General features: G+C 42.6%; 1 protein-coding gene across 2 annotated transcripts in view; it reads right to left on the reverse strand.

Moving 5' to 3' along the window:
• Positions 1-20,322, reverse strand: part of usp32 (ubiquitin specific peptidase 32) — a 68,439-nt gene that overhangs the window by 12,917 nt on the left and 35,200 nt on the right. Inside the window, exons 6-26 of one of the 2 annotated variants that reach the window (XM_078284184.1) lie at positions 19,154-19,285; positions 18,737-18,844; positions 18,214-18,329; positions 18,041-18,103; positions 17,484-17,567; positions 17,304-17,365; positions 17,059-17,161; positions 15,682-15,868; positions 14,437-14,615; positions 13,551-13,691; positions 11,782-11,899; positions 8,131-8,288; positions 7,604-7,685; positions 7,276-7,350; positions 5,725-5,863; positions 5,466-5,571; positions 4,362-4,535; positions 3,801-3,975; positions 2,059-2,210; positions 1,131-1,242; positions 155-354 (exon numbers count right to left, since the gene is read on the reverse strand). In XM_078284184.1, coding sequence (XP_078140310.1) covers positions 155-354; positions 1,131-1,242; positions 2,059-2,210; positions 3,801-3,975; positions 4,362-4,535; positions 5,466-5,571; positions 5,725-5,863; positions 7,276-7,350; positions 7,604-7,685; positions 8,131-8,288; positions 11,782-11,899; positions 13,551-13,691; positions 14,437-14,615; positions 15,682-15,868; positions 17,059-17,161; positions 17,304-17,365; positions 17,484-17,567; positions 18,041-18,103; positions 18,214-18,329; positions 18,737-18,844; positions 19,154-19,285 — 2,666 coding nt within the window. Of the gene's footprint in view, positions 1-154; positions 355-1,130; positions 1,243-2,058; positions 2,211-3,800; positions 3,976-4,361; positions 4,536-5,465; positions 5,572-5,724; positions 5,864-7,275; positions 7,351-7,603; positions 7,686-8,130; positions 8,289-11,781; positions 11,900-13,550; positions 13,692-14,436; positions 14,616-15,681; positions 15,902-17,058; positions 17,162-17,303; positions 17,366-17,483; positions 17,568-18,040; positions 18,104-18,213; positions 18,330-18,736; positions 18,845-19,153; positions 19,286-20,322 lie in introns of both variants that reach the window. The other variant, XM_071922161.2, reaches the window with a different exon arrangement.

A 20,322-nucleotide genomic window follows, 5' to 3' on the forward strand; every position in this document is an offset into this window, starting at 1 on the left:
GTAAAATGTGATCATTTGTTATCATTTGTGAACTAAGCACAATGACTTCCACAGTATTCTCCAGGATCCATCCATCCATAAAAATGCAGGCAATAATTGTTTACATATACTGTACTATGCCATATAGAACTATGCAGTACTAAATAGCTCTCACCATCTTCCTGTGCATGGCGATGATGTATCCGATGAAGGGGCTCTCCTGGACCGGGGTGATGTGGCCGTTGGCGACCCCGTTGGCCAGGGGCGTGTCCGGGCTGGAGGGCACCATGGTGCTGGGCCCGCCGTTGGGGATGAGGACGGGCTTGTTGCCAAGGTGCCCGTTAGCAGCTGAGCCGTTGGCTATTGGGGTGACGTCTAGAAAAGGGGCGACAGTGGACGATGGCATGAACATTTTTTATGAGAAAACGGGTAACTGTTGATTCTTTTACAGGTAAATACAGTATGTTAGGTTTGAGAGTGGAAGTAATTTTGACTAGATATTTTCACCATAGCACTGTGGTCTTTAAGAGCCAATGTCAGGTCAAATATTAAGGGTGAGAAACTATTAGTTTACATGGACTGCTGCCATACAGTGATGTATGGTGATCTATATAGCTAAATCTTTTTATGATGGTAAGACAACACATAATCTGGCATTTTACAATAAATCACACTGTTGTATAAGCAGTTGTATGAATGTATATAATATGCTATAAGCTATGTTTGCTAACGTTACTGTATTCTCCATAGAAGAGATGAAGGCAGCTGATCAACTAGGGAACCAGAGAGCTGAAATCACATTCAAATACAGTGATAACTGCCTGTCCTCATAAAGTGCTGTGGGACTGGACACAATCTGAACTTGTTGAAAATGTTACATTGCCAAATGAACCAAAATGAAACACAGTATGATTGTTACATGCAAGAGAAAATCACAATCAATTTCAAAGTTCCAACTGGGGTTACTCTAGTCCAGTAGCAGTGCATTTATGACCACAAACACAAGGAGATGGATGAAAAAGCAGCTCTCGCAAATGAAGCTCTCACTTTAAATTGTAGTCAGTATATGATTTGGCATCTGTGGTGATGCCTTAAAACCTTAAAACCAAAACACTGTCTCTGTCCAAATCCTTTTCAGTGGATAGCCTCACCTGTCAGTGTGGGCGAGGTCAGTGATGTGGGTGAACCTGGCACTGGGATCTCAAATGCACACAGGAAGCCGTTGACGGACAGACGAACCTTCTGGTTGTCCTGAGGAAAGTTCTACACACAGACCATATGGCAATCACACACTACATCAGAGTGGTTATGTGAAGAGTGAATTGCACTGCATGTGTAGATGGAGTAACATAACTTGCATTGTATCATTTATGCTGGCCAGAAGGTGTGCTGATGTGTCTAAGAGCCTGTAGGATTTTCATTAGGTCCTTGTTGAACTGCCATGTCTGAAATGCCTGTGGTAGTAACCTTTACAGACCAGCTGATGCTAGTTTTTACTGCAGTTGCATTGGAAGATTGCATATTTCATTTCATATTCCTCAATTCATATTCCTACAATTCAAACAGCTTGTGGAAGTGTTTGGCTTCGGCTGATGTTACCGTCACAGGCCTTGCTAAGCATACATTAGCACTAATGTTACTGAAGTGAGCTATTATTGGTGATTTGATTTTATATTTGCCAAAACGCTCACAGCTTACAAGCATGTAACTAACGCTAAGCTAGTTTTCACTTAATACATGGGGAAGTTTACACAAGTTTAAACAAGGTTGCTTATGAATGATGATTTGCTATCTACAGTTATACCCAAGTAACTCCACCTCTTTTTCAAGAGCAAGCAGAGCAATTGCAAACAACGTCATCCCCTTTGTTACTTAAGGCTTGCAAGCTAATGCTAATTACATAGCTTGCAAGTTGTCAAACTGTGTTGCATAGCAACCAGAATGATGTAACACTCCTTGTGCCTTTGAGCTCTTGCTCTCTCTGTTACTAGTGATGCTCACAGCTGAGCTTTGCGTTTGAGCAGGAGAAAAAAGCCTCCTATCTGATCACAGCCTTATCCAACACAGCGGCCACAGTACCTTGATGTTGGAGGTGTGGACCTCAGCCAGGAGGATCTGCTCAGGCTTCAGGCTGCACAGTTCACTCAGCTGTTTCTTCAGCCCTGTGTACTTCTCATCCATATTTAACCTCAGGCCGTAGCGCACCGGAGTGGAGCCATCCAATTTAATCACTAGACACACAAGCACACAAAGAGTTAGATGCGATACAGGTTTTGATGCAAAAACTAAAAAAACAAAACAAACGACAATCAGAAACCCAATGCAGAAGTACCATAATTATGAATGGTGACTTCCCACAGAGGAACTTTTGAATAAATTATGCTTGTACGGTAGCAGCAGAGGACAAGGTTGATTTCATTTTCATTCCAATTTATTCAGAAAGTGGAGTGGAAAAAAGACTTTAATTTCCAAGCCACGCTCAAATAACTGAGAATGAATGCTCTGTCATAAGTCAATGAATAGCTGTTTCAATTTACATGTGAAAGTGAATGACTTGGAGATAAATGGATGTGAAGCCTGATTCTGGCATAAAGCCCAGTCCATCACTTCTCTCTGCTTTTAAACCACTCACACTTTTGTATGATCTAAATGGACAACATTGATATATGCTTTAAGGCAACAGTGCCAAGGGCAAAAATATTACTCATGCCAATCATAAAATCACATCAGTAATCTTGGACTATATAATCACTTAGGCTGCAATTCAGAGTGGACATAAGTCATGCCAGTATGCGTTTCAAGATTCAAACTGCAGCATTATCTGCGGTATTAAGGCTTCTAGGACAGCTGTATATGTAAGGTCAGAAATAAATAGAGCTGTGACTTTGGCTTGCAAATTAAGCTCTTTTCAAATGTTAGATACACACTTTTGAGCAAAGCCTATGCCTATTAGGTTGATTCATAATAACAACATGGGGAATTGTACTTTCAAAGTAGACATCATACTAATAAAAAAAACAACAATATTGTACTAAATTGATCCTCCACCCTTCAGCACACATGACATTTCACACTAGGCATAAAAATAACTAGAACTAGAGCTCAATTCATATCTCTACATATAATAGGTAAGTATTTTAGCAACTTTTAGCAACTACAAGTTTGGCGGAATAAGTCTATTCAAAATGCATGCTATTTTTCCTATAAATTCATTTTTAAGCTTGCCAGAAGGTCCAGCATCTCCATGTGCTGCTGTGTCTAAAAGCATGTAGGATTTTCATTAGGTCCTTGTTCTGCCATGTCTGAAATACCTGTGGTAGTAACCTTTACAGACCAGCTGATGCTCCTGCTGATGCTAGTTTTCACTGCAGTTGCATTGGAAGATTGATTTTTCCAGTCCACATTTCTCTACAATTCAAACTGCTGGTGGAAGCGTTTGACTAGCTAGTAGAAGATTCATTTCTAGTTCCCTGATAAGTTAGGTAGGTAATTTTACAACATTAGATTGTTTGATTTAGGTTGTGCATATGTTTGATGGACTAAGTGGGCTCAATCCTTTGTTGAGGATATCACGTTAGCCTAGCAGGCCTTGCTAAGTGTATGTTTGCAGTAATGTTAAGTTGTAGTGGTGAGCTATTATTATTACTATTTGCCAAGACACTCACAGCTGGCAAACGTGCTAACTAGTGCTAAGCTAGTTTTCACTTGTTTTTTTCCCTCCTCGTGTCACTGCTGCTCTCTTTAAACTTTTCCTCATGGCTGCATTCAGACTGAAAAGCTCTGTCCTGGTCCTACAGCCTCCATATGCCCCCTCTCCTCACCGGTGATCTCCAGATGCATGGAGCTGTCCATGGGCAGGGGCAGAGACAGGAAGTTGAAAGGGTCGAAGCGGGCGCTGATGTGGCCGCAGGTCTTGCACTTCACCTGGGACTTGAGCTGACCGTGGAACAGATCCACTACGATGGAGCGGTTCCTACGCAAGTGGTTCTCCCATGCCTTTAGGCGGAGGAACATGAACACACACACAGTGGTGAGATCACACCCTGCTAATCCTACCTTCAAGCCATCAGAAAACAAAGACACATGCGTCTACCCCCCCCCCCCCCCCACCCATTAACAGTACATCAATACAGCCACATTACCAAGTTGTTGAGTCCTTCAAGAAGTACTTAGCTGATGGACTGACTGTTATTGACGACTACTCCTTCCTGGCCACCACAGGATGCAACAGCTGTATACTTCCTTAACATCCTTTATATATGTGTATATATATATATATATATATATATATATATATATATATATATATATATGTATATATATCTATAATCTTTCTCTTTATTGTAGTTAGATAGCCATTGATCAGCAGTGTGGACTCTGACCTCGGAGGCCACCTCCCAGTCGGGCCGGCCGTCGCTGTCCTTCAGCTCTACGTAGGGCTTGTCGTGGACTCGGTTCAGGTCTTCGTGGAGGCCGTCCAGCAGGAAGGCCAGCAGCTCCTGGGAGTCCTGCTGCTGGAAGCCGTTGAAGCGTGGCGCGTACTTTGCTATCGTCCACTGGAGGGGAAGCAATAATATATAAAAAGTTTACTTTTATACACTTTTACAAAATGCTTCAATATCACTTTTACAAAGTGATTTGACAATCAAAAGCGTATTCATAAATTCAAACAGGTGAAGCAAGAGGGCACCACAAGATAAAGGGATAAGAATGGAGGGCAAAAAACAACAGGGGAAGAGACATCACATAAAAGCAAGTCCATAAAATAAATTAAGAAATGATTTAAAAGATGACAGTGATTCTGCCAGCCAAGGCTCCTCAGGCAGATCGTTCCAAAGCCAAAAGCTTGGTCACCTTTAGTCTTCGACTAGACTTTGGCTCACAGGGGGTTAAAAGATCTGTGATATAGCTTGGGGCCAGACCTAACCGTGCTTTAAAAAGGGATCAGTAAAATCTTAAAATGAATTCTAAACCTAACAAGTTTAGAGATTTTGTCTGTATGTGCCAGTTAAAATCCGAGCTGCTGCATTTTTAACAAGCTGTCAAAGAAATTGATGCCGGAATAAAGAGAGTTAGAGTAGTCTAAAGGTGAGAGACGCAGACCGTAGACTATTAATAAACAATATGTAATTGTGTGACAGTGTCAACATTATGTAGAATTCATTGATTTACTCAACAAGGCAGGTCGGTTAAGAGCTAATCGTTACAAACAATGGCCTGGCAAAAAGGCAAATGCCTTTGTGAGGAAAAGAGTTATGGATCAAAAATGACACCCGACAGAGAGACGTGACAACCAGACCCATAAATCACTAACAGATAAGGACAGGCTGCGGCAGAATGGCAGCTGGAGAACAACAGGCATTACAATAAGGCAGAGCAGCATGGCAGACTGTAAGACACAAGGGCGACTAACACACAGACGCATTTGAATGATTTCACGCATGGGGGGGGGGGGGGGGGGGGGGGGACGAAGCGGCGCCGCTCACCCTGAGTTTGAGTGGAGCCACATTCTTCTGCGTCCCGCTCCACAGCTCCATCACCAGGTCGCCGTAACACTTGGCCATGTGACCTCGCATCCCGATGGGATTGGTTCTGGAGGGGCGAGAAGACAGGCTGAGTCAGTGAAGAGCTTCGTCGATGTTTGCAGGAGTGTCGCTGTCAAAGATTTACGCCACGCTGATACTTTCAAACAGTAAGACACACACACACACACACACACACACACACACACACACACACACACACCTATTGAGCTCATAGAGGTGTCTCCCTGAGATGAAGTAGTCGGTGAGAGGCTTGGTGTTGCTCACACACTGGATACTGGAGTTCATGAAGCAGGTGTTGCCGAGGTTACTGAGGCCAGTGGCGCCTTTCTCTGTAGGAACTGGCATGGAAAACGAGGAGGAACTGGTTAGATTTTGAAGCAACACGTGAACCCTGAATATCTTTTACTGTCATACATATGAGAAATTGTTAAAATACCAATGAAGCATCTAGAATAAACTAGAATAATAAACCAAAACAAGTCCGGTTGTTAAGTTCCAATCACACCTTAAGTTTGTTTTCCATAGTCTAAACCACTGTGGACAAGTTTACTTTGGTGCATTTTTGTTAAAACAAATCCAATTCCAGTCCCTATAAGCTTTTTAGCTAAGCATGACAGACTTGTCTGTGCTTTGTTGTAATTTCCCTTCTCTGCTGTTCATACCAGTTAAGAACACATGAAGAAATAGCTGAATATTAGCATCAGTCCAGACTGAATATTGACTTTGTTCATAGGTACCAACAAAGGGCCGGCAGAAAGTGAAGAAGAAGACTACATATCCTGATGCATGCCGGCTATCAGAGCTGTCTCTTTATACCCATAAACCTTTGCGTTTTTGGGTAGTGTCCTGAAATTGGTTCAGTTCAATTGGTATGTTCTTACTCTTCACAAACCACACCGCAGTTCTCTTGGAACAGGACTCAGACTCGTATTTTCAGGAGTCTCAGTGTCTCGACTTACAAAACACTCCAGAGTAATAATCCATAGATCACCATTCCTTACATCGACTTTGAAAAAGGACATACAACATAGAATGAGCAGTAAACTTCACTCCTGGTGGAACATAATGATAAAGATAAATGTAGCAAATACCAAATAGGCACACATAGGATGAGTTTTTAGTATGGAAGAAAAGCAGTGCATATCTTTCACGGTGTTTGCGGGGAACATATTTGCACTGTTGATCAGTATTGTGCCATCAAGGTCATAAGTGGAGGAATGATAGTGCATCAAGTTACGCTGTGTGCCGAAGTGCCATCTCCCTGTCAGTGTTTTCATTCTCTCTATGACATTTAGAGGTCTAGACTGACCCTGCTGAGCCTGGCATGGCTCTGTCTGTCTCTGTAATATTGTGGACCAGATGAGGCCAGGAGACATGTCCTTTAAACCGTGATCTTTTGTTACAAATTCTTATTAATTCATATCCATTTTCAATTGCTGGCCCCCATTTTGTCATTAAACATTGGTTTCTTATAGCCAGTACGCTTTAATGGGTCTGTTTCTCACAGTTGAAAATATCACCCCTCAACTGTAGTCGTCTATAATAATGCACAATTAAGATCTCATCAATCAGAACGTGGTTGGTTAGAGGAATACAAATTCAACTTAATTCCCATACATCATGGTATTCCCTAAGCCATGGATACTGTAGGTCAAACAGTATTCGTAAGCAAAAACAACACAGAAAACCAACTTTCTTGTCTGTTGTCATACAGACGTACAGCAGGCTCATTCACTCTCCTCCAGCTTACCTTTGTGTCTGTCCATCTTACTACTGTTGGCAATGAAGGACATTTCCTCAGGCCAGCTCATGTCTTTGTTCCTGACTGAGAGGGAAAACAAGAGATTTTTCCTGATTAATCATTTTACTTCCATTTTCAGGTGTCATTTTTTGTAATTACCAATTATCTATGAAGATACTTGACTGATTCAGCACTGATAAGAGCTTAATTACTTCTAGAGAGAGAGAGAGAGAGAGAGAGAGAGAGAGAGAGAGAGAGAGAGAGAGAGAGGGAGAGAGAGACAGAGAGAGAGAGAGATACAGAGAGAGAGAGAGAGAGAGAAATGTTTTAGACGTACCCTCAATAACTAAGTGCTGGTCATCCTGAATCTTCAGACTTTCCAGTGTGTGGTCTTCATCGTCCAAGAGGGTGAGGTAGTTCTGGAGGCCAAAACAGTGGGAACATAAGTGTCAGTGTGAAATCTGTATGAAATAGGGTTCAACTGATATTTTTGGATTGGAGTTGCCAACAGACTAATAAAATTATTTTAGGTTGGGTTAGCAGTTGCTTAAGGCAGGGTGACCCACCACTCCTATTCAATGCTAGGAGAAACTCACTTATTGCATTTAAATGAATTAATAAAAAGTAAAGAAAATGTTGAATAATTAAATGAAAAAGCAACATTTCATTGCATGTTTTACAGATTTTATGTAGCTGTGGTAAGGGAGAAACCTCCATCATATGGGCAGTGGACAACATAGTCTGGGCAATATCTGGTATTTAATAAGAACCCAATATCGGCCTCATATATCTGTAAACCAATATATCTGTCTAACTCCAGTATGAAAGCAGTGGGGGGGATGGAGTGAAGGTTTTGCTGCGCACCTCACTGTTATAGAGCCAGAGTCTCATGTCCTCCTCCTTGATGCGGAGTCTCTGGGACAGGTAGAGGTGGATGTCCTTGATGGTGGCCATGCGGCTGAAACAGCCTGTGTAGGCCAACACCCGCTTCAGAGGAGCGTTGGGGGAGGGCACGCTACCTGCTGGGGTACAGAAAGAGGAGAGGAGGTCATTACATTCACACACTGAACCATACACACCATGAGAACAGAACGCATTTCAACTTGAAGTGCTGTGCATTTGAGAAAGCAAAAACCCCTCAAGTAGCCAAACTCCTGTGTTCGTGGTTGTGGTCAGGGTCCAAAACTACCACCAGCTAAGTGCCAAAGGCTGGTAACTGTTTAGGAGAAAGTTTGTAAAGAGTTTAACTCTTACGTTTTGATTCATCACTGACACAAGAATTTTTTTTTTTTTTTTCAATTTTTACATAAAAATCTTGCCTAGTGCAGCTTTAAAGTGAACTGTGCTGCTGCTCTACATCCAGAGCCACATACAACAACCAGTTAAAAGCAAAAACAAATCGTAAAGACACTCCTGCATATCACTGTATCCACTGTGTAATGCAATGTAATTGAATAATGTATACTCTGTGTAGCGCTGGTGTGTTTGGAATCTGGCTTGTTGCTATGTCAAACACACTTGCAGTCTTGTATGCACATGCTCACAGATGCAAACAATCACCGACATCTACTGTACCCACAGTGGACGTCAATATCAACAATAGCATTCTGCTGATTGAGGATTAGTTGTAAGGAAGCAGCAAGAAAGGGCTATTTTGTGAATCAACACAGACTTGATTGATCAATCAACTCATTAGTGCACTTAGTGGACTCAGATTGGATTCAATCAAATAAACAACCAATCAATATTAGTCCAGTTAAACAATTAATAAAAAACTACCCTTAACTGATTATTGATTTTAAAGTCAATGCCAAAACAAGCGATTTTAATGTTTGATTGTCAAATGTTACAAAGTTTAATCAATATACCGCAATGTTTTTTCTATCAACACAGCCTTGCTATTCAGTATACCACAAAATGAACCACCTTCCCTATATTTTCTTATTCCAGTGCTTCACTATTGTAGACCTGCCTCAGACTGTCAGGAGTATATTCTGAAGAATGTGATGCATTGGTTAGATCCATGTTAGATATTTGGTCTGAGAGTGGGGTTCAATGCCCAGTGGTGATATGCAAGAGGTGCTGCTCAGTCAGTGTATGACTGATGGAGGCCAACACTCCACTGGGGCCTGAAGTCTGTGCTGTGGCCAGAAATGTGATAGCTTGACTTGATTTAGATCAGCACTCTAAGGCTGGGTGCTGATGCCACATAGTGCCGGTGTGCGCGTCCCCAATCTGATTACACTGTGCACATCTCTGCTTTATGCTTTGTCATCATTCATTGTTTTTGGTTAGTCATATTCTGTATATAGTTGCACCTGATATGCAGTACAAATAAGAAATTCATGCGAGGGAATAATATATAGCATTTGAAGGCTGCGATCAATTCTAGTTTCAATTATTTAATTACAGAGTGAATGACAGGCTTTATATACAGTGCGTAGGTTTTCCATTGTGAGGAAATTGGACTTGTGGAATTGACTGAATTAAAGCGACTAAATTTGGTACAGCTTCAGCTGGCATTATGGTAGTGCAGCCTACATAAAAGAGTGTGACAAGAAAGGAAGGCTTAACTTCCTGGCATCATTCCAGGTCGTGAGAGAAAGACCTCATTTATACCTGGTACAACAATGCGATCACGCCCTTGCATTTACCCCGCTACTTATATGCGTCTGTATTCTGTCTGCATTGTGATCGCATCTCATTTTGGCAAAGCAGACGAATCGGTGGGGAGGTGGTAAAAAAACCTCAGAACAACATGGCAGGTGATGTTATTGTACAGCCTGGACGCTGCTGTGGAAGGGATCCTCTTCCATGACTCATAGCAACAATCTTTCTCCCTGCGGCAATGAGGTTTCTACCTGCGATACCTGCATGTCTTCTTGTGGCGATTACATTTTTACCAGCGGCGACGACATTTCTACCCGTGGTGATGACGTTTCTACCCGTGGTGATAATGTTTCTACCTGCCGTCAGGATGTTGCTACCCGCAGTGATGGCTTTTCTACCCATGGTGAGGCCATTTCTAGTGCGGTGATGTCTTTTCTACCCATGGTGATGATGTTTCTACCTGCTGTCAGGATGCTGCTACCTGCCATGATGGCTTTAATACCTATTGTGAGGACGTTTCTACTGCGGCAATGATGTTTCTACCTGTGGTGATGAGGTTTCTACCTGCTGTCAGGATGCTCCTACCTGCCACGATGGCTTTTCTACCCATTATGAAGACATTTCTACCTATGGTGATGATGTTTCTACCTGCTGTCAGGATGCTCCTACCTGCCACGATGGCTTTTCCACCCATGATGAGGACGTTTCTACCCATGGTGAGGATGTTTCTACCCATGGTGAGGATGTTTCTACCCATGGTGAGGATGTTTCTACCTGCTGTCAGGATGCTGCTACCTGCCATGATGGCTTTTCTACCCATGGTGAGGACGTTTCTACTGCGGTGATAATGTTTGTACCTGCGGCGATGCCGTTTCTACCTGCGGTGAAGACATTTCTACCCATGGTGAAAATGTTTCTACCCACTGTCAGGATGTCTCTACCTACGTTCATGGCTTTTCTACCCCTGGCGACTACGTTTGTACCTGCAGCGATGTTTTAACCCGTGGCAGTGACGTTTGTTTGATGTTTCGACCCACGGTGATGTTTCACGGGGCAATGATCGTATTTTAATACCAGGTGTAAATGGGATCAAACACACAAACACTCATTTGAAATGAACATGAGCTAATATTAATTCACACCTTTACTTTTCTAAATAATGGTATGTAACATGGCTAGGTATGTGATTATATTTTTCTGAAAAGCATGACAATAACATTTTTCCTCATGAGTTTGTCATGTCTTTGACAGTTCAGTCAGAGTCAGATTGACAGGCCCCTTTGCGTTTTCTTTCCGAAAAAGTCAATGATTAATAGAATGTATCTAATCATGTCTGTCCATAATTTCTACTAAATGTATAATGAGTTTAGTACTAGTTTTATGCATTTTCCATAAACTTTAAACCTGAAATTGAACACTGAAATTTCTGGATTCAATAATTCTGTGGTTTTTTGCCTAGTTCTCGTTTTCAGGTGTCAAATTTCAAGTCAAATTGCTCTAAATGACTACAATATCCCAAAACTTGATAGATGAACACAGTCATGTGCTAAACCTTTCTGTATGCTGTGTTTTAAACATTTACACTGCCTGTGTAAAGCACTTGAACATATAGTGTATGTTGTTAAACCTAGGACTTGAAAAGCAAGGTCTGTGGAGACAGAAAAAGGTCTGATCTGAGCAACTTTTAGAGTGATCAGTAGCCTTTCCCCTTCATGGGCCATTGGTTCATTCCACTGCCCACTCCAGAGCATTGCGTGGGCTGGATCAGTCCAATCAAGAAGGATTAGGAGGGGGAAGGGTTCGCTCAGTGAAGCGTTGCCGACGGCTTGCTCTGGTCTTGCTGCAGGCTTACGTTACCTCGTGGTGGGGGTAAATACGGTGGGAACATTCGCAGGCTGGTCATACCCATATTGACCCAGATGTTGGACTGGGGGGAGCGCGAGGCCGGCTGCTGGCGGAGGAAGAGGAGGTAGCGGGGGAAGAGCTCCAGCTCTGATTGGCCTGTCTTACTCTGCTGGATCACCTGGAGGGATGGAAGGAGAAGGGACAGACAGAAGACAAAGTAAAGGTAGTTAAGAAACAAATTCAACAGCTGGGTTGGTAAGACATTCAAGTTATAGCCCAAAGTTTTCTCCATGACAAATAAGATGGAACTTGGGGAATTTGGGTCGCTGTAGCAGCAAAAGTAACAAGATACAGCAAAGAAAATATATAAGAGAATATAAATGAGACCATAGCAAAATGAGGGTCATAAATATTCACAACCCACAATTTCAACACTACATGTTAAGCAGAAATGCATGTTCCAGAAGGAGCTGTTCAAGAAGCAATATGACTTCACAACATTTTAAACATTGTTGAATAACTGTATTACCTAGTTCTTTCTAATATTAAGAAGAAGTGTCAGTGGAGGCTCCAAAAAGTTTCCATTTGTAAATATGTAAATCACTGAATAGATGAAGTATAATCACATAGAGGTAATATATGAAATGACAATATAAACTACTACTACTCAAAATTCCCTCCTGTCCCCTTTAATCCTGTAATGGGCTCCTTTAAAAACAGCGAGAATGTACTAATAGTAAGGGTGGGCAGTATAAACGGTATGAAAAGTATACCAGTATAAATTTACGGTTTGGATTTTGACTATACAGCATCTACTGGTGGAGCCTCATCAATTCACATGACCTGTCCAAATAGTTAGGCTATATATAATAGGCTTGTTTAGAAATGCAAGAAGAGAAATGACAACCAAAATCCCAACAAAAGACAGGAAGTGTTTTATAGAAGTAAGGGGTGGACCGACATTATACATGCTATAAGTGTGTTTATACAACATTTGTTTCCGATCACGCATTGTGATTGGACTAGAGGTGTTCCATGAGTGCTTACAACTGCAGTATACAAACCTTTACCATATAACTCTAACAGTATCAACCCTTGAACTATGAATGGAATGAATTACACAAAGTTTAGCAACGGGGAACTAATTCTTTGCTGGCAGAGGGCCAAATAAAATGGCTAAATTAAAACCCAAAGCTTGTATCTTTGTTTAATGTTTGATACTATTGTAAAATTGTTGTAAATGTTGCATAAAAGCAATAACATGATGGAGGTCATGCTATATCGTGGTTATTGGCACCGATGTGCTGGGGTTGTAGGAACGAGGCTGCAGACCACAGCACACCGGTGACAACAACCATGATATAGCACAACCTTTTGTTACTGTTTAAATCTATGTAAGGACATGGTTCTGTGAGTCTGTGACGCCATTGAAATTTTAAGAAAATCCAATAAACGTTGATGTATATACTATTATTACCTCCGCCAAGGAGGTTATGTTTTCGGTGCCGTTTGTTTGTTTGTCTGTTTGTCTGTTTGTTTGTCTGTTAGCAGGATTACGGAAAAACTACTGGCCCGATTTTCATCGTGGAAGGGTGTAGCATGGGCCAAGGAAGAACCCATTAAATTTTGGAGCGGATCCGGATCCGACTCACGAACAAGAAATAATAGCACGAACCTTGGCGGAGGTCTGCGCTCTCCGAGTGCCCTTCTAGTTGTCCATGCTTTTAAATTATAGTGATATGAATCCATGAGTCCATACCGCCCAACCAAACATAGAGATAGCTAATCAGGTAAATTAGCTGATGAGTGCACATGGTGTGTTTGCTCACCGGTCGCGGCAGGCTGAGGTTGGCACCGTACCAGTGGTAGAGCGCCCGCCAGACCGGCTCTGGCACCGTCTCAAAGTCTCTGCCGGCCACCAGCTGCAAGGAACGCTTTAATCTGCCGCCCTCCATGGTTAACGTAGGCGCCTGGGGTTGGGGTTGGGGGTGGGGAGGGGGTCAGACCACAAACATCAACGCCTGGACATGTACACAAAATACACATTTCTGCCATCTTGAATTACAGATAATAGAGATAGACATTATCCTAATGCTGCGCACTAGCTGGCCGGCCGCTATCATTAGAGCAAAACGCAGAGATAAGACAATGGAGAAAGGAAGCACCATCTGGTCCCTGAGAGCCTTTGCCAGCAGAGTGGGAGGAGCGGGTCCCAATTAGAATCTCAGATAGTTTCTTTCTAGTCAAACGCAATGTCTCACCCAAAGCAGCTGGCAAAAATATTCTGCAAACATGTCGTTTCCTTGTTTTTGTGCTGAAGATTGTAAAGGTGGAAAGATGAACACGTTTTCATTTTTTTTTTAATTTTGGTTTCAAAATGTTTCAAAATGGATTCAAAATGTAGGTGTTGTGAAGCCCTTTGAGAGTGTAACTGTGACTAAGGGTTATACAAATACACCTGACTTTGCATGGCTGGTGTGTGTGGGAGACGGCAAGCACACACAAACACAAATGCACAAATGAGTGAAAACCTATACTCAACTGATTAACCTGCAGTGTAGCTCTCTCCCTGCTTCTTACACTCATACAAACCCATTTAGTCCAACTCTTAGCATTGCTCACAAGCAAAATGCATGCTGTGCGTCTTCACATAGTGACATAATCATCCACATACTGTATGTACACACACACAAAAACATGTACGCATTCCCCTACCTTCATGGGGTCGGTATTGACCAGAGACTGGTTGTCGATGGCTCCAGGTCTCTGTGCTGCCAGCTGGGAAGGGAGGTGGCCGTTGGCTCCAGAAAAACACTGGTTGTTGTTGTCTGACACGTTGTGTTGACGGGCAAAACAACTCTCCGCGGCAGAGGGAACGACTTGGGGGCTCATGGCTGCTGGGGTGGGGATGAGTAGGTCACAATGCCAGGCCACACATACAAAAAAAACACAAAGAAAACAGAAACTTTTAGATATAGCAAGTTTAGGGATGGGAACCAAAATTCCGTACATTAGAGATACCAACAGAATTTTGCTGGTACCAATTACTACCGAAAGGCTTTGAGAGAGCCTGGTATCAATTTTTGGTTCCATTGACGTTAAATAATAAACATACAATGCATTGAATTGTTTCTATGACAGAAGCCCAAGATAGATGCATCGATATACCACTTGGTATCCTAGAAGCCAATGTGGCTCTGCTTGTCTCAAGTGTCACACTAGCTACTGTACTGAGGATCTGAAAAGATGAACAAACTCTAAGGTCTGGTTAGATCATCAGAAAGCACATGATGACATGGCAAAATGTAACACGCATCGCTTTTATATTTTCTGATATGGTTGTAAACTATTCAAATCATTATTTTTTAGTAAAAAATTCAAATTGGAATTTATTCTATTAGGTACCTAAAAAAGTACCAAACTGGTATCAGAACTGAAATAAGGAACTGGGACCCAAACCCAAACCAAAAAATTTCAAATGACACCCATCCCTTCCCAAGTTGTCAAAGTGGACGTATTCCCAAAGTTTTACCATTGTACGGATGCACTGATGCCAATATGAGTACTGGATATTGGACCGATAACAAGACATGAAAATATGGTATTGTTTTAGAATACATCCTCAATAGTAAAATCAAATATTAAGAGCTTGATGTTCTGCCAAATCTCTCCAATGTAAAAAAAAGTGGCCCATCAGTCAATCATTTATTCACTAAGCTCAAACTAATGGTCTATAGTTCAGTTGTTGTTCACACTGTGAGCAACTTGGATGATAGCTCTACTCTGACCAACTGTGGTCGGTGTGAGAAAAGTTTTAATTAAGAAATATAAGCTATGTGTTTATACATTTCAATATATCCTCACAGGAATTTTGTGTTGTATTATTTTTGTTTTTGCCTAACACCTAACTTCCCCGGTCCCTCAGTTCTGTAGGAAATAAATGAAGTAAAAGTAACTGACCGCTCTCTGTAGCCTCTGAGGCGCTGGACACAGCATCGGGTGACCTCTCCTCAGTGGGGCTGACGAGGCTGAGCACTCCCAGTCCTCCCAGGCGGTCTGGAGGGGCGGGCTCCACGGTGGCTGTGGCCATGGGGGAACGCAGCGAGCTCAGGATGGACGGCTGCTCCACCACGATGCCCTTGTGCTCCTGGACAAGAAGACAACAGCAGTTGTCTGTCCCCTGTCATTTTTTTAGAGCAGTGATGGTTGTGGTAAATTTGGGGTTTGGTTCCACGTATGTCCCTGCTTCAGTCCCAGTTTGGGGTTATAGTGCAGGATGCAGTGCCGAACCATTGCCATTTATTTAATTTCTAGCTCTCTCTTGTAGTGGTGGCACTTTTTCTAGCTACAGATTAGTCTCTTCATATGGAGGGAAGAGAGCCATTTAAACTATGAATATATGCAGGTTATCCAGAGCATGTCACGTGTAATATTCTGTCTGGGTAGGAAAAAAAACTTTCCCTTTGATTTTATACAAGCTAACTAGGCAACTTGGGGCAGAAGTATGGAAGTCCACCAGCTGGTATATGAGCAAATAACGTTTTTGTGAGACTGAGGCTCCCTGATCAAGAACCACTTCTCTCCACCACTGCACACTTTACACACAAGAATGTTAACACTGAAAAGCAAAGAGTGGCCTCAGACTGGCTGTATATTAAAGCTCAATCAGGGTGTGAAATGAACATATATGAAAGGAGGATAGGATAAGCAGCATATCAATCTCTTTTTCCCTGCTATGGTCTTCAAGAGGTAAATTCAAAATGATGTCTGTTCTTTACTGAGCAACATCTACTTAATTAAGGCAAGTAAAAGTTGTATTGCTGTGAAAATCTAATTTTAACTATGGATCGTCACACCGTAACTAGGAATTTTTCACACAATTCCCTCAATCGTCTTCTGGTATTCACAAAGATCTACTCCATCATGTCAACATCTGTGGAAAAACCTCCTTTGGTGTCTTTTTTTTTTTTATGTATACTATTGGAAACCGATATCTTATAGACGAAAAGGTAGAGCTTTTTGGTCACAATTCACAACCCTGTGTTACATGGATTATGGCTGGTATTTGCTCATCAACAACTTGTTTTAAAATATTTTTTTAGCAAGCTGTAGCTCGCAAAAGCACAAATGCACCATGGGACTGGACAGAATCATTACTTTTTCAAAATACTTATGTATGATCAGCCACTAAGCACTCCTAACTCATCCATCAGAACAACAGACTACAGGTTGGGCACCACTGGCCATGACATGATGCAACAATGTCTTATACTGGTTGCATGCTGTCAATATCAGTATATATCAGTATCAATATATTTCTTATTTAACACCACTTACATATTTGACATAGTCCTTCCACTGTTGCCACCACAGCATGGAGATGAGGAACCAGTTCTGGCCTGGCTGCAGCCCATGTCGGCTCTCCCTCTCTAGCCAACCCCTACACACACACACACACACACACACACACACACACACACACACACACACAAATACAAGGACAGCGGCCCACATTAGCTCCAATAGCATATTCTTCAGAGTTACATATGCAAGAGGAATGACAGATTGAAGAGGACATGTACCTGATGATTTGTCCCTCCTCTTCAGGAGTAGCAGGCCTGAGCCCCAGGACTATGTGGCAAACCTGGACCAAAGGAAACACGGGAAGATGTGGAAAACTGACCACACTGATAGAAACCAATGAATAAATATGCCAAACAGCAGTATTGATCAAAGTTGTACAACTATGTGAGCGTACTGACCTGGAAGAGCAGGTTGAGGAACTCGTTGGCCAAAGCGCTTTTCACGCTCCAGATTTGGTAGTCCTCTAGGGTCAAGTGACCCAACTGGTCAGGAGTCAAACAACACAAAGGTCAAAGGTCCGCGTGTATACACTATTTGCTATTTACCGTGAAAAGGGTAAAGAAACAGCCTATCAACTCATCAGCTATGGTTATGGTGATTAAAACTGAAATCGCTGGGCCAAAAGTGAACGAGTAACACTCTCACCTCCCTCTACAAACACTGTCATGATGCCTGTCAGCAAGGCACTGAACTCCCAACTGCTCTAGTGGTGCTGCTCAATGGTCAATAGTAGAAAAATATGGTTGTACTGGGCAGCTCCCAGTGTAAATGTGTGGAACTGTGTGAATGTGAAGCAGGGTGCGGCTAGAAATAAGCATGGAGCTCAACTGACTTTCCCAGAATAAAGGTTAAAAAACAAAAAACACCCTACATAGCGGTTTGAGAGGTTAGTCAAAGGATCAACTTCCTAACAGGCGCACCGATGACGACGCTGCCCCCAGGAGCTGTGTCTCACCTTGGTGGTGTCGTGCATCTTCAGGATGTCCTCCACTATGTCCGACACGCTGCTGTGCAATTCCTGCGAGGCAACCAAACATATCAGCACCAGCAGTTATGTGAAGGTATCAGACGTGTATTGCAGTGTGTCTACTGAGGCCATGTCTGCATGTCCAATATGTGTGGACTTACGGGAAGTGTGTCTGTGCGATTGTCCTTCCACACCTCCAGCAAGGCCACCACCATTTCATGGAGCTCGTCGCGAGACAGAACCCCATCGCGGTCCACATCGAACACTTTGAAGCAGACTGTAAGCGAAAGAGAAGGGTGCGGTGGTGGAGCACAACATGGTAATGGAGTAGTAGCATCATACGATGAACAGCATTCAAATCTTCCGCTTCTATCAATTTGTATTCATCTGAAGACAGCATGTTGTTTCGTTTATTAGCTGGGAATCCAATATGCTGCTATTTCTAAGCGTGAAAATGTAATTTCAGGCACCGGTGAAAATTTTGATGACAAAGATGATTGGGCACTAATGACTCGACGGCACCAATCAACCCTCGCCAAAAACCATTTACACTTAAAACTGAAGATAAGAACAGTTCAATGGGGGAGAAGACTGCACTTCTTAAGATAAAAAGGCTCAGTGTGATTGCGTGAAGCCTCGGGGATTCATTTATCTCTAATGGTTTGAAAAGATGGTACGGCTTACATTTCTGCCTTTCGGCGATGGGCCCCCTGCAGCAGGCGGAGAGACCGCAAGAGATCTCTTTAAAGTCGATGTGATTGTCCCGATTCTCATCAAAGGCGTGGAACAGGCCTGCGAAAGAAGATCAATAACGCTGATACTTGTTTCTGCAATGTTTTACAGAAAGAGCTGGTCTTCAAAGAGGATTGTATTTAATTGTAAGGGCCTGAATTAAAAGCTCAAAGACCTAAATGAAATAAATAAATGGTACACATGGAAAAGGTCAAGTTAGGTAAGCGTAAGCAACCGCTGAAATAATACACAACTTATATTATACTGCACGATACCCACTGCAAAATATTGGTGTATTTACATACATACAATCTGTTCAAATGGTCATGAGTGACCATGTGAGGTCTGCGCTGATAAATATTGCATTACCTTCACTCAGCGAGGCGTGGATGGGAGGGGAGACCAGCGGGACGAAGGTTTCCAAGTCAAAGCGGCCGGTCCTGGACTGGGCTTTCAGCAGCCAGTAGCGCTTCTCCAAGTCTATAATGTCCGACTCCTCCACTGCGAGGCGGAAAGCAGAAGAAGCCAGAGTCAGTATTCAGCAGCAGTAGTAGTGTTCAAGGGATCGGTTCTCCATGTTTTGTTAATACCATTAAATACCAATTAAGAACACATGAAGAAATAGCTGAATATGAGCATCAGTCCAGACTGCGGTTTGCTCTCTGTTCATTTTGTTATGCTGGCTATCAGATGTCTACATCTGTCTCCTTATACCCATAAACCCTTGCATTCAATGAAATGATGAACTGGTTGACACTGTTGTTGATAGCAGGACTATTACTAGTACTTAGCCTACATGGAGTAATGACCTAGTGAGATATCTGTACAGAGCAAACATGTTACCCAGTCATGCTGCCACAGTTGACCAACATCGGGGTTACGTAATGGCCACTAGATAGCCTAGTATTTAGACCATGACTCAACTTGGAACAAGGTGCCACCAATATAGCATATGAAGGCTCTGCTAGGGTCAATGAACCAGCCTCCCCCTTTCAACATGCTAATCCACAGCTTAAGCTAATAGGATTTAGCAGCTAGACAGCTAGCCTTTGGCACCGAGCCAAAACCTATGACAGGTGTCAAAACACAGACACACAAATCAAATGGCAGCCGATTCCTGGCAAGATCTGCTGTGGCTTTCCAGTATTGTCTGTTTTTAGCAGTCAATGGTCAATAGTTTCCAGTCAACTGGGATGATGTTGGGGTGTGGCTGGATGCTGGTGAAAGCAGCACACTGGGGGAAATGGACTGAGAGGGGCTTTCCCCTTTTCTCCAAGCTCCGATTCCTGGATTGATCATGTAGTACAGAGCTGAACAGAGAGCGAGACCGCCTGATTGGGAAGTAGTAAATAACCCTTCTACTGCCACCGTTCAATTCGGCTTCCTGAACAAACGGACTAAAAGGGGAAGCAAGAGAGAGAGAAGCACAGACTACGCAATCAATGATTTAGAATGTGAGTTCAAGGGGGGGGGGGGACTATATGGAGATGGCATGGAGGAAATAATACAAGACTGTTAAATTATTGATGAGTATGGAA

Source organism: Centroberyx gerrardi, chromosome 6, assembly GCF_048128805.1.
Source record: "Centroberyx gerrardi isolate f3 chromosome 6, fCenGer3.hap1.cur.20231027, whole genome shotgun sequence".
In the NCBI taxonomy this organism is placed as follows: Eukaryota; Metazoa; Chordata; class Actinopteri; order Beryciformes; family Berycidae; genus Centroberyx; species Centroberyx gerrardi.